This window comes from Acomys russatus, chromosome 23, assembly GCF_903995435.1.
Source record: "Acomys russatus chromosome 23, mAcoRus1.1, whole genome shotgun sequence".
NCBI lineage: Eukaryota > Metazoa > Chordata > Mammalia > Rodentia > Muridae > Acomys > Acomys russatus.
In genome coordinates, this window is record NC_067159.1 from 20,672,616 (window position 1) to 20,688,048 (window position 15,433).

Genomic DNA, 15,433 nt, shown 5'->3' on the forward strand with positions numbered 1-15,433 from the left:
TCCAAAGAATCAACAAAACCAAAAGCTGGTTCTTTGAGAAAATCAACAAAATAGACAGACCGTTAGCCAAACTAACTAAAAGGCAGAGAGACAGTATTGAAATCAACAAAATCAGAAATGAAAAGGGAGACATAACAACAGACACTGAAGAAATTCAAAGAATCATAAGATCCTACTTTGAAGGCATATGCGGCACAAAATTTGAAAATCTAAGGGAAATGGATGATTTTCTAGATCAATTTCACTTGCCAAAGTTGAATGAAAAACAGATAAACAAGCTAAATAGTCCCATTTACCCTACAGAAATAGAAGCAATCATCGATGGTCTCCCAACCAAAAAAAGCCCAGGGCCAGATGGTTTCAGTGCAGAATTCTACCAGACCTTCAAGGGTGAGCTAATACCGATACTCTTCAAGCTACTCCAAAAGATAGAAATGGATGGAAAATTACCAAATTCATTCTATGAGGCCATAGTCTCATTGATACCTAAACCTCACAAAGACTCAACAAAGAAAGAGAATTTCAGACCAATTTCTCTTATGAACATAGATGCAAAAATCCTAAATAAAATACTTGCAAAACGAATACAGGAGCACATCAAAGATATCATTCATCATGACCAAGTAGGCTTCATTCCAGGCATGCAGGGGTGGTTTAATATACGGAAATCCATCAATGTAATCCACCATATAAACAAACTGAAAATAAAAAACCACATGATCATCTCCTTGGATGCAGAGAAAGCATTTGATAAATTTCAACACCCATTCATGTTTAAAGTTTTAGAGAGATCGGGGATACAAGGCACTTTCCTCAACATAATAAAGGCTATATACAGCAAGCCAATAGCCAAAGTCAAAGTAAATGGTGAGATACTCAAGGAAATTTCTCTAAAATCGGGAACAAGGCAAAGCTGCCCACTCTCTCCATATCTCTGCAATATAGTACTCGAAGATCTAGCGAGAGCAATAAGACAACAAAAAGAGATCAAGGGTATCCAAATGGGAAAGGAGGAAGTCAAATTATCCCTCTTTGCAGATGATATGATAGTGTACATAAGTGTCCCTCAAAATTCCACCGGAGAACTCCTAAAGCTGATAACAACCTTCAGCAAATTGGCTGGATACAAAATTAACTCAAAAAAGTCTGTAGCCTTCCTATACACAAATGACAACTTGCAGAGGAAGAAATTAGGAAAACCACACCCTTCACATTAGCCACAAGCAATATAAAATATCTAGGAGTTACCCTAACTAAGCAAGTGAAGGACTTGTATGAAAAAATTTTCAAAACTCTGAAGAAAGAGATTGAAGATGACCTGAGAAGATGGCATGATCTTCCTTGCTCATGGATCGGGAGAATTAACATAGTAAAAATGGTCATCCTACCAAAAGCAATCTACAGATTCAATGCAATCCCTATCAAAATACCTACACAATTTTTTAAAGACATTGAAAGTTCAATTCGGAACTTCATATGGAAAAACAACAAACCCAGAATAGCTAAAACAATCTTGTACAATAAAAGGTGCTCCGGAGGAATCTCCATACCTGATCTCAAACTGTACTATAAAGCAATAGTAATTAAAACAGCATGGTACTGGCACAGCAACAGGCTTGTTGATCAGGGGAATCGAATCGAAGACCCAGAGATGAATCCACACATATATGGCCACTTGATTTTTGACAAAGAAGCCAAATCCATTCAATGGAAAAAGGATAGCATCTTCAATAAATGGTGCTGGTCTAACTGGAGGTCTATGTGTAAAAAAATGAAACTGGACCCATATTTGTCACCTTGCACAAATCTCAAATCCAAGTGGATTAAAGACCTCAACATAAAACCAGAGACACTAAGCCACTTAGAGGAAAAAGTGGGAAAGAGCCTGGAACATATTGGCACGGGAGACAACTTCCTGAACAGAACACCAACGGCCCAGGCCTTAATGTCACCCATTAATAAATGGGACCTCATGAGGCTGAGAAGCTTCTGTAAGGCAGGAGACACTGTCAAGAGAACAAAGCGACAGCCTACAGACTGGGAAAAAATCTTCACCAACCCTACATCTGACAAAGGTCTAATATCCAAAATATATAAAGAACTCAAGAAATTAAACACCACCAAACCGAATAACCCAATTGAGAAATGGGGCTTGGAACTAAACAGAGAATTCTCAACAGAGGAGTATCAAATGGCTGAGAAAACACTTAAAGAAATGCTCAACCTCCTTAGTCATCAGGGAAATACAAATCAAAACAACTCTGAGATTCCATCTTACACCCATCAGAATGGCTAAGATCAAAAATTCAAGTGACACCACATGCTGGAGAGGATGTGGAGAGAGGAACACTCCTTCATTGCTGGTGGGAATGCAAACTACTACAGCCACTTTGGAAATCTATCTGGTGCTATCTCAGAAAAATGGGAATAGAGCTTCCTCAAGACCCAGCTATTCCACTCCTTGGAATATACCCAGAAGATGCTCCAGCACACAATAAGAAAATTTGCTCAACCATGTTCATAGCAGCCTTATTCATAATAGCCAGATCATGGAAACAGCCTAAGTGTCCTTCAGTAGAAGAATGGATAAAGAAACTGTGGTACATATACACTATGGAATACTACTCAGCTATTAAAAACAAGGAATTCCAAAAATTTGTGGATAAATGGATTGAGCTAGAAATGATCATAATGAGTGAGTTAACCCAGAAACAGAAAGAATCAAATGGTATATACTCACTATTATCTGCATACTAGCCCAAGGGGCATGTCCCATGAAAGCCTTCACTTACCAGGAAACTGGGACAGAGGGGAGGGCATTCCATTGGGACTCTAAATGAGAGATACATGGGAGAATAGCAAAATAAAAGGATACAGAGGGTCCTAGAAATCTACAAGTAGAACATTATGATAGGCAGATTTGGGCCCAGGGGTCCCGCTCAAACTAAGGCACCAGCCAAGGACAATACAGGAGGTAAACATTATTTATTTTTTTTCCTTTTTTTTAATTAATTTATTCTTGTACATCTCAATGGAGGTAAACTTTAAAACCCCTTTCCAGATCTAACCAAAGGTCAGAATATTCTCCACAGTTGAGTGGAGAGTGCGATATGACTTTCTCACGTACTCTGGTGCCTCACATTTGACCATGTCCCCTGGAGGCAGAGACGTGGAGGCACTCAGAGGAAGGACAGCAGGTTGCCAAGAAGAGACTTGATACCCTATGAGAATATACAGGGGGAGGTAATCCCCCTCAGGAACAGTCATAGGGGAGGGGAATAATGGGAAAATGGGGGAGGGGAGGGAGGAATGGGAGGATACAAGGGATGGGATAAACATTGAGATGTAACAAGAATAAATTAATTAAAAAAAAAAAAAAAACAAATAAAGCTGCCAGGAACATAGTTAAGCAAATATCCTTATTGTATGATGGAGCATCATTCAAAGACTGAATAAAGAAACTGGTACATTTACACAATGAAATACTATTCAGCTATTAAAAACAAGGAAATCTTGAAATTTGTAAGCAAAAGCGTGAAACTAGAAAAGATCATCTTGAGTGAGGTAACCCAGGCCCAGAAAGGCATTCATGGTAAATGTACTTAATTATAAATGGATATTAATCCAACATAGATGTCCTTTGAGAGACTCCACCCAACAGGGGATCGGGAGGGACAGATGCTAGGACTCCCTGGTGGACTCTGTCCAGAGCTCTGAAAGTGTTATAGAAGAATGGGGGGATAGAAAGATCTAGAGGTTTCAGGAGCCCCATAAGGATAACATCAAGGCCTGTGGATCTGGACCCAGGGGGCCCTACACAAACTGTTGCACCAACCAAGGACAATGCATGCAATAAACTTAGACATCCTGTTCAGATATAGTCAATGGACAGTTCAATCTCCATGGTTGGTGGGGAGCGGGGACTACCTCTGATATGACCTTTGGTGCCCACAATTTGATAATTTCCCCTTGGTGGGGAGGCCCACTAGGAAGGGCACGCAGGCTATGTCAATGAGACCTGATAGGCTGTGGTCATGTGGTGAAGGAGGATGTCCCCTTCTGTCAGAGGACTAGAGGAGGGATATAGGGTGGAAGGGAGAGGAAGGGTAGGTGAGAACAGGAAGATACAAGCAAGGGGATAGCAATTGGGATGTAATCTGAATAAATTATAATAAAATTTTAAAAAGTTATTTTTTATGATGTTGCAATAGAAACTGGGCCAAGAAAAGTATTAGGGATATTTAGTATCAGTGCCAGATAGTCCTTGCCCAGAAAGTCTCATCTCAGTCTCAATATCTCCATTCTCTCTCTCTCTCTCTCTCTCTCTCTCTCTCTCTCTCTCTCTCTCTCTCTCTCTCTCTCTCTCTCCTCTCTCCCCTCCTTCCCTCCCTCCCTCCCTCTCTCTCTCCTCCATCCCCTGTCTCTCTCATATTGGAAATAACAATATTAGAACACCAGAATTTGTATAAGAAGGGCTGCTAACAGAATTTTGAGAGAAGCATGGTACAACCGATAGCCAGGAAATTATTGGAAGCAGAGTAAGACTTTCAGTTTCCTGTTTTTACCATTTACTGCATCAGAACATAAGATTAGTCTTATCATCTTTTAAAGACACAATCCATGTTTTTTTTTTTTTTTTTTTTTTTTTTTTTTTTTCAGTGTTTGGGCATAAGTCCCGAATGTACCAGACTTCAGATGTTCTTGTGACACTGTCAACCTTCACGACTTGGTGCATACCCCTTTCACCAACGTGACAATGAGAGTTACCACGAACATATATGTCTGTTTACTCTGGTGCCTGTAGAGAGGGGAAGCTAAGACACATATCTTGACTAGTAGTTCTTCCAAATGATGAATGAACATCAGTGGCCTAAAGAAATACAGTATCAATATAATAAAATATTAGAATGTTTTACATGAATACTAATTTGACAAGTTCTATTAGTGTACGGCTTAATGTAAATCAAACTTAAACAGTGCTAGATTCATTAAACCAAAGCTTAGTAAAACTAAAACTGTGTATCGTGAGTTCAAACATTTTCAGTAGATGTGTGTACATGTGTGTGCACATGGACGTGTGCATTTTCTGAGAAATGTCATTTTAGCTCTCCAAGTAGACAGTTCTTTAACAAGCACAGTTTAAATTTCCAGCTGTTGTAAAAACTGATGAAGATAAGAAGGAAGTATCTGTTCTCAGATGTGTGAAGAATAAAATGCTACTTGGTTATTTATTCTGAAGTAAAACCACCCACAGTCATCTTGTCTGTTCTCCTTACAGAAAGATCTCAAATAAGTGTTTCTTGAATATTTTTGTCCCTTAAGTAACAGAGTGAAAGTTTCCATATGCCTTTTGAAAATCCACTTAATCACAAAAGATTAACATTTATTAAGCATTCCACATATTGCTTTTAATGAAATTCATTGTTATGCCCTGTACTAAATATGAAAATAGAAAGTTTATCAGTAGTAAAATATATGGTGTTTCGCTGCTTTTAAAGATAATCTAATATAGAAGTTTGGTATGAATTTAATTATCTGCAGATTAAAAGTATTACATTATTACTTATCTCAACTAACTTTTGCCCCTTACAGCGAATTTAAATATAAACTATTATAACACAGTAACTGCTTGAGAAAGGGGTTTTTAAATGATGGAAGATACAAAAACTATAATTTAAATGTTACTTCCGAGGAACAATTTACGGAGCACTGTGGCATCCCATAATTGTTGACATGTCCCCTAAGTACCGTGTCTCTGATTTTTTTTTTTTTTATGGCATCAATCATTTAATGCAATTTAGGAAATAACATCTGGATTCACATTTCTGCTGTTTTATTTACATCATTTGCCTACACCCTTACAATTCAGAACCTTTCTGATTTGGTATAGTAAATACGCTCTATAATATCTATTATAGCATGGTCAAAGGATAATTTATTGTGAAATAGAAAAATAGGTCAACAATAATGTCACTTGATAATCACCCCTCCCCAAGTTTAATAAAACATCTCACCAGTATGCATTCCAGTACAGTGGTTGATATTTTATTAGGACTACCTGGCTATAGCAGTAGTGTAATTACTGAGCTGTCAGAGTGATAAGTGGGATTAATGGCAGCCTGATGCACTTTAGTGTGCAGAGCGCTTAGAGAATTGCAAGATGGTATTATTATCAGAGTCTTCCCATTCTGGCATATTCATGGCACCAAAAGGAGAAAAAAAAAAAAAAAAAGAATGCTACAATTCAGGTTTGCATTGCCCTGCCTCATTAACATCTGACATTTCCAACAGCTGTTATTTGTGAACTAGCTCAATAATAAAAGGAAAATTATTTGGTAAAGAGGCTTAATAACCACAACGAAAATCCTTACATTGTCAGTGCTGTTAAGTGAATCTGTTTATGTTGAATTTAAGATTTCTCTGGAAGGACAGGCAGACATGCTGCATCTTAATTTGGTTCACTCATATATACTGGGATTATAAAATCATTTTTAGTTGCCTTGTAATTCAGGTTGTGTGCTTGAAAGAGGAAATGCAGAAAACTTGGTTAGAAATAACTAGAATCTGTAATGATGTTGTCTCTCTGTCACTATCTTTTCTTTCCTTTCTTCATTCCCTCTTATTATTTTTTTATTTACGTGTGTGTGTTTGTCTGTGTCTGTGTGTATGTTGATGTATGATTAGCATATATATACATATATATACATATCTGAATTACTTATGCAATGATAAGCTAAGGTAACATATTAGTTGAGAGAATATAGCAGAACTTTATTGTTCTGCTAGAATTTGAACTGTGTTGCATTGCTACTTGGTAAAAAGCCTTTCCCAATAATATTAATGTCCACCATATTTATTCACACAGCAGTTCCTTCCACAGTATTAACTTATCTCAGCTTCAAGGACCACATTGGGCTAGTCTCGCTCTCCTTTTACATCACTTAGTGATGTATGTTGTAGGATGTACTTTAAAGAATTGTTGTTATTCTGAGAGAGATAAAGCGGGGGGGGGAGAGAGAGAGAGAGAGAGAGAGAGAGAGAGAGAGAGAGAGAGAGAGAGAGAGAGAGAGAGACAGAGAGAGAGATAGAGAGAGAAGTAGAGAGAGGAGAGGATAGAGCTAGAGATATGAGAATAATTTATGAGGAAAAAAGCATTCTAAGTGCCTAAGTATGAGTAGATAGAAAATCCAACAAAATGACAGATGTGAGTCTAACAATGGCATTCGGAACAATGACAGGGGAGAGCTTTAATGACTACATTTCACAGAGGACAATTGATTATGAAAAGCCTTCAGTACTCATTGTGAAAATTTTAATTTAGAGAGAAGGCTAAGGGCATAAGCCATAGAAAAGAGACCAGATTTAAAAACAAGATATTAATTAGGTTCTGAGAAATTGCTCCAGACAATGGGGAGGATGGCCATACAAAGGAAAGACAAGGAGGCATCTATTGTTTCTTTGAAGGAAATGAACTAAAGTGGAAGTGGATAAAAATGAAGGTGTTCATTGCAATGTCAGTGAATAATGTCGGATTCATTTTTAGACAAATTCTTAGAGAATGCTGGTCTTCTAGCTCATGTGACAATAGTATAGCCTCTGAAGATGCATCTCCAACTGAAAGTATTGCTTTATGCCCGCTTGCTTTAGGTCAGACTAAATCCCATTACTTTGTCTTAGTCTTCCCTTCTCAAACCCTGGCAGGTACCATTACTACTCTGGAGTCATTCTTTTCTTTTCCTATGGCTCCAATACTATCACTATTTGCTTCCTTGACATCCACTCATCTTTCAGGACTTTATTAGGTATTATGGACTCATCCGATCTTTCCTGACTCCCACTCTAGGATTACTAAGCCTGTTATATGCTCCCTTATTATTCTGTATTTTGCTAAATCTTACATTTATCGTTTTGAAACCTACAGTGCTCTTTATATTCCAGCACTTTCTTTTAATTGTATGTTAGGAACCACTAACATACAATTTTTTTTCTTCATATCTTGCATTCATTTCTGTTACTGTAATAAAATGAGTGAGACTGAATAATATGTAAAATAGAGACATTTATTTAGTTCACCATTTTGAAGGTTAAAAGTCCAAATCACATGACCTAGGGTATCACATGAGCCTTATGATAGATGATGTATGTGTGTGTGTGTAAGAGAGAGATAGCAATAAAAATAAAGTGAAAGAGAGGCAAGGAAGGAACTAAGCTTACTCTTCTATACATACTGAGCCTCCTGCAAGAAATGACATAACCTCCTCAATCATTTCTGACACTAGTACCCTAAATGGCTTGTCTTCCCAGTAGGCTTTATACTGCCTTCTAGCACCATCTCTCTGAAGACCAAACTCCTAACATATTAATACATGGTCAAAAAGCTCAATCTACCATGCACAGGGTCAATACATGTTTATTAAATGAGTGAGTAAATGAACACACACACACACACACACACACACACATACACACACGCATACCATGTACAAATGAAGAATGGTGCAGTGTTTGGATATGTTTCTGTTGAACAGTAGCGTTGTGGCATGATGGGTCTCGCAGTCTGGGTATCAATATCATTTCGGAGACTAGTAACTTGGACATACCACATGCTCCTCAGTGAAATAAGTACATCTATCATCTTCCCAAATGTCACTTAGATAAAATAAACTTCACAAATGCATTTGGTTAGTTCCCTATGAAAAAGATTCTGAGTTAAAATTGGGACATGAAGGAGGTGGAATTGTGTAGAAAGGAGGTCCCTGTGGAGTATTACCCCATTGCCAGGGTAATAAATTTGCATCTTTAAACCCCTCATTGGCCTGTAATTGCAGGAAGCCTGCCACTAGCAAGGGAGATCATGACCTTATTCTTTTCCCTTAAGCTGAAGGCAGCTTGGAGAAAAATGCTTTGTTCTAGAAGGAAGGGATTCCTGAATATACTTTGAAACAGTTGCTACCAGAACCCAACTTGTTCTGTGAGTGGATTATGAGCTGAAAGACATCAGAGAAATGGAGGGAGGGAGGAGAGAAGAAGGGAAACCGGGAATAGCAGGAAACTCATAAAAGAATAAGAAAAATTAACAACATTCTGTTAAGATATTAGATCTTCTTTGAATTTGCATAATAATTGAGGTGTCTAAGACATGCAAGCCTTGCCATAAGATATTGTCTATCATAAATAGTGTACTGGTAGATCAAAAGATGAAAGATTTCATGAAAGAATGAACCATGTATCTCTAGTATGTACCTCTTAAAACCTAGGAACAGCTATGAGAGAACGATATGCTAAATGCGTATTTCAAGAGGCATAAAAACTTAGAATGTATCACTTAAGAATGCGTGCTTAAATGTTAAAAATTTTATTGCATTTATTAAATGTTAACTCTTAATTGGTATAAGGTAAAAATAGAGGGCATATATCATATTCTTTGTAATTTTCTTAACACGGCCATTCTATTCTCTAGATGCTTGAAGTGTGCAGACGCCCCCTGCCAGAAGAGCTGTCCCACAAACCTTGATGTTAAGTCATTCGTCACAAGCATTGCCAACAAGGTGAGCTTAGAGGCGATGGGCATGACAGGACCACTACGCTGGTGAACTCACGGCAGATGCGGTTGCTTGTGCAAGCCTTAGTACGAGATAAAGCCAGTTCACTGTTCATCATGAGGGTGTATACCAAGCTGCCAGCCCTCACCGAGGAGCTATTGACTGCTGATGGTATCTATGTTAGGCAGAGGCAGTACTGTTTATGAAGTGACCATTGTGCTCCAGCGGATGGCCACATACCTGTGAGAGGATAGGCAGGACAAATTAGACTTGAAGGTTAAAGAAAGAAAATAGAACATGAGGTTGGCAGTGGAATGTAGTAGTTCTGAGAGTGGCTAAAAATTTGAGAGGAAAAATGCAGTGCGTATGCATTGTACATATGAATGAAGTTCTCAAAGAATTAATAAAATGCTACAAATGGTTTGAGGTAATCAACAGTTATTGCTTATGTGGTAGGGGCATGACATTGGTCTTCATGGTCATATTTACTAGGGTTTGAAGTGTTGAATTTTTACAATGACTGCTTGATCTTAATCAAGTGCAAACTAGTTACCTGTCCCTTTCTTCTGTGAGAGAAATGTAGCATCAGTCTCCCAAAGTTGTTGCAAAGTGAATAATACTTCATATAGATATTTTTAATGTATTAGTGATTATTTAAGTATTTTAATGACATGAAATTACTGTCCTAATGTTTAATGTGGCAAGTCTTATAGGAGTGATTCAATTGTTATTGCTGATAGTAATTGATGAGTACCTACTGTTTGCCAGTTCTGAACATTGTGATATTCTTTTTTTTTTTTCTTTTAGATATATGGCTATTGCTATTCTTTTTTTTTTATTATTAATTTATTCTTGTTACATCTCAATGTTTATCCCATCCCTTGTATCCTCCCATTCCTCCCCCCGCCCTACCCCCATTTTCCCATTATTCCCCTCCCCTATGACTGTTCCTGAGGGGGATTATGTCCCCCTGTATATTCTCATAGGGTATCAAGTCTCTTCTTGGCTACTTGCTGTCCTTCCTCTGAGTGCCACCAGGTCTCCCCCTCCAGGGGACATGGTCAAATGTGAGGCACCAGAGTACGTGAGAAAGTCGTATCACACTCTCCACTCAACTGTGGAGAATATTCTGACCATTGGCTAGATCTGGGTAGGGGTTGTGACCATGCCATCACCATCACCATCATCTTAATAGTATACAATGAAAGGCAAACAGAGACACGTTTTTAAAAAATACCTAATTGTAGTTTGTTTTGGTTAATACTGCATTCCATGTATCTCTGGAAAATTGTGCGTGCAACATGTGTGAAAGAAGGAGTGTGAACATGCAAACAGTGAACTTGGGGGAATGTTGCTTAGCCTTAGTAAACAGACTCACGTTTCCATAAAGAACAGAAGGTGAAACTACAAGCAGATTGTGATTCGGTTGTAGAAATTCATGAATAACATACTCCAAGTTTGGGTCTTAATCCCTTAGGAACTGGAAAATCTGCTTATCATTTTCAAAGAATTCTGGAAAGGGGTTTTTGTTTTAAATTTACAGCATCCAAAATATTTATCATTGTAAGAACTTTATCTTACCTGTTAAAAAATACCATGAGGGATGTAGTTTAAATCGTCTTTAATTTTAAAAATGCATATTCCCAAAATGTACAAATAGTGAAGGCTGAAATATTCCTGCTAAAACGTACATCTGAATTAACAGCACTCACATCAGAAATGAGAGGGTTGCTGAAGGCCATGAGTCTGAAAGAGTGTCCTAACTAAATTGTCTCTGACCAGTCTCACACCAGTAGTATCTAGGTGATCTGAAGGGATACACACCCTACTCATTGAAGAGCTACATAAATTCACGGGAAAAAATGACAGAAAAGAATAATGGCTTTTTGTCTGAGAGATATACAAATCCTCTCTTTTTGTTGTTATTGTTGTTAAAACTTCATCCATCTGTGGCTAGAGTGATGGCTCAGTGGTTAAGAGGACTCCTTGCTTCTGTAGAGGACCATGGTTAATTTTTCAGTACCTACATTGTACCTCAGATCCATCTATAATCTCAGTCCAGGGCTATCTGCCATACTTTTCTGAATTCCTTAGTCATTAGGAACATAAACAAACATACAGGAAAAACATCAGTGACATACGGTGCAAGTAATATTAAAAAACAACAACAACTTCTTTCCATTTTTTAATTTTAATTAGCTTTATTAATTTATTCAGATTATAACTCAATTGTTATCCCACTACTTGTATCCTCCCATTCCTCCCTCCCTCCCACTTTCACCCTATTTCCATCCTCTAGGTCTATAACTGAGGAGGACCTCCTCCTTGCACTATATGGTCATAGACTATCAAGTCTCATCTTGGTAGCCTGCTTTCTTTCTTTGAGTGCCATCAGACCTCCCTACCAAGGGGAGGTGGTCAAATATGGAGCACCAGAATTTATGTCAAAGTCAGTCCCTGCTAATTTATCTATATGCTGATGTTTATTGAAACATATTTACTTATTAATTAAAAAAATTTAGAAATATTTAACTGAAAATTTCATCCTTCCTTAGGCTGTTAATAAACTTTTATATGTGGTTTATTGGTGAGGAATCACTTTAACAAGAATGAAAGGTCAAAGGAATAATTTCCCTGAAGCCTGCAGGTTTTTAGATATGTACCGGCTGTGTACAGTGTAGGCTGTCCCACTTGGCACTGCTAGTGGCCTGCAACACAGGAGGGGGCTTCATCCCAGGGTGAGAGGGTAATTGAATCACCTGGCTTGATGAGCCTTGTGTATCTTTGGTAAAAAGATGTCATGGGTGTTGTATTGTGGAAAGGCTACTGTTCAGACCAGTGCCTCCATTTTTCAGTTTCTTACAAACTGGATTACAACTCCAGTTTCGCAAGCTATGCTCTGTGCCATTGTCCCTCCACAGTCAGCTTTTCTCTGTTTCACTAGTGCAGGCTGTTGTTTGTAATTGTCTCTCTCAAATGGAAGTACACATTTCTGAGTCATCAAACTGTGAGCACTGGGCTATATTTCTGGATTTTTTTTTTTTTTTTTTGAGAAACACTACTTTATCTTAGAGTATGTGAAGCCAATCTATAAATGTAATGGGGAAAATGTTTGCTAAACTCTTCCTTTCATGATCCTATGTTTCAAACAGAAGTGATATGTTCTCTTCGAAACTATTGTTAAATGATAAAAGGCTGATTTCCCCCTCCTCATTTGCAAACTTTTGTAGATTCCTGCAGCTATTAATTACACACAAATTAAATGATGCATATGGGATAAAGGCTTCCTTGAATGATTCAATGTAAAGGAAACAGAACTTATTTGTGGCTGAGAGACAGCTCAATGAGTAAAACTCTTGTTGGTAAAACATGGGGACAAGAGTTTGGATCCAAGATCACACAGAAATCCAGGTAACATATGGTCCGTCTGCACTTACAGTGTTGATACAGTGAGATGGGAGAGAGAGGAGGAGCATCTCTGGAAGCTCTTGGGTAGCTAGCCTGGTATATCCAGGGGCAGATAAAAGGGGTCCATGTAGAAAACAAGGTAAAAGATTGAATCACACCAAGATTGTCCTCTGACCTTTGACAGGCATGCTGTGGGATAAACACACCTTTCCTGACATGCATAAGTACACACACACATGCACACAGGCGCGCGCGCGAGCGCGCGCACACACACACACACACACACACACACACGGGAGACCAAAACCAAAGCTCTTCTTTCCAACAGAAAGAACTACTGGCACACCAGAGTTGTGAAAGCAACTGGCATAGAACTCAGGGGTACACAGAAAATTTACATGGAAAATTTACTGGCAATTACTACTGAAAGTAATACTTATCTTTCTTGGAAAAGTTCTCCTGGTGCCTATGTTCATATGTATGACACGTTTATCATGTACAGCCATGGAGTGGAGTGGTGAGAGGGCGCCATCTTTCACATTAGTGTTTTACTTTCAACTGCAAAGTGGTTCATGCTTTCACAAACAAAATATTGATTATCTTTTTGGAGTAATTAACCAACACTAAAGCTGCACTTGCATTACTTCTTTAATCAAAAATTGCCAGCTGCTCCTTAGTACCTAGAAAGTCACGTCTGAATCCATGGTGACTGATGGAAGCTGGTTGAAATTTCCACCATTTTTTTTTTATTAAACTAACAAATGCCATCATTTTTTCATGCAGCAATTTAAAATATATAAATATTTTAGGTATGTAGAACAAAAAAAGTAGGAATAAGATTTGTGCATTTTCCTTTTATGTAGGATACCTAATATGATAGGACTTTTGTTACAGATAGCTCTATTTATTTCCTGGGCATTTAAAGAAACTTAACCTCTCACTGAAGAACATTTCAAGATATGTATTAAAAACAAGCAAAAATTTATATATATATATGTTGGCTCTCAAAGTCTACTGCCATTGTCTACAATTCTGAATTTTGGAGGGGGAGAATTACATTTTGAGATCCTTCATTTCTTTCTTGAATTAAATTGTCAAATTCTTCACCAAGATATCTTTTAAAAGTAGTCCACTGAGTTTTGAGTTATAGTTGTATCTATTGGTTCTAAGAGTTTTTTTTTAAATTCATCTATTATCTGCCAATGTTTATTTGGTTTCTCAAGATATTCTGTACCAACCATAGGTAAAATATTTACTTTCCTACTCTATAATTCTACTCTCCAGAGTTGCAAAGAGTCTGTTTCTACCATATGTTCCGTCTGTTCATTTCCTTGAATGCCTAATGGTATATTTTTAATTTTGTTTTGTATTTGAACCCATGGCAAAACTTCTATGAGTGAAGACTCTTATTAATGCATGTTCCCAGAAAAACAGTTTATATTTGGCTGGGTGGGAAGTAGCTTCACCATCTTGATGTACCTCAATCGCTCCATATATAATTTTTTTTTCATTTTTTAAATTAGGTATGGCTTAAAGATTAAGCCAAAAGTATTTTTGAGTACTGGACTATTATAAGTTTCCTAAATCACTCTTTCTTTCTGTTTTGATAGATGAGAGATAGGGAAAGAGGGGATATCTTCATGTTTGTAATGATGTAAGCTTATGAACTGGTAGAGTTTTGTCGTAGTTTCACATTGGGATTAACCTTCAACTTTCTCTCAATTATGTTATATTCTTATAATTTCTGACACATGAAACCTTTATTCACCTTCTTGGCAAGGGCATTAAAGCTAATTCCAGGTACATCAGTGCACTGTTGGCTTTATCATTGTCTTTGGTTTAGGGGCCTACCTATTTAATGACTCATTAAAGATAGTTGTACATAAGATATATTCCCTATAATTTTAATTTCATACTTAGAATTATCATAGCAGGAGATTAGTATTCAGTTGAAATATTGTCAATGAAATAAGAACAATGTTTAGGAATTGATAAAAATTCTATATTGATTTGAATAAGTCCAAATTGAAAATTTAAAAAAGAAAGAATCTTCAGAAAAAGGAAAAATAATTTGTTATTACCAGATATTAGCATCACTATAAAGCCTTACAGTGTTGGTATAGAAAAGCATAAGTTTACAGAGTAAGAAGTAAATATATACTATCTTGTTTCAGTAGAAAACATGACTCACTTATACATAGTTCTTAAATAAATTTAACTCTTTTTTATTATGTTTCTTTTAAAAATATACATTTATATTATTACGCATGAATAAAAAAGCTACATACAGCAGGAAGGATCACAAGACAATCAGGAATTATATAAATGTTACGTTCATAGTGATTTGATTATTTGTATTTGGCAAGCTTGAAGTGTTGGGTGGCTGTTGAGGCAGTAACTGTCTCAATCATTTTTTCACTTTGGAAGCAGTTAACCTGCACTTCTGGTTCACTCAGATATTTAAGTTTTATTCCTTCTCAAAT

At 37.2% G+C, this 15,433-nt stretch overlaps 1 protein-coding gene across 1 annotated transcript in view; it reads left to right on the top strand.

Moving 5' to 3' along the window:
* The window catches only part of Dpyd (dihydropyrimidine dehydrogenase), an 877,326-nt gene that overhangs the window by 191,746 nt on the left and 670,147 nt on the right, over positions 1-15,433 (top strand). Inside the window, 2 exon segments of the mRNA XM_051165995.1 lie at positions 9,461-9,548; positions 14,871-14,877. Coding sequence (XP_051021952.1) covers positions 9,461-9,548; positions 14,871-14,877 — 95 coding nt within the window.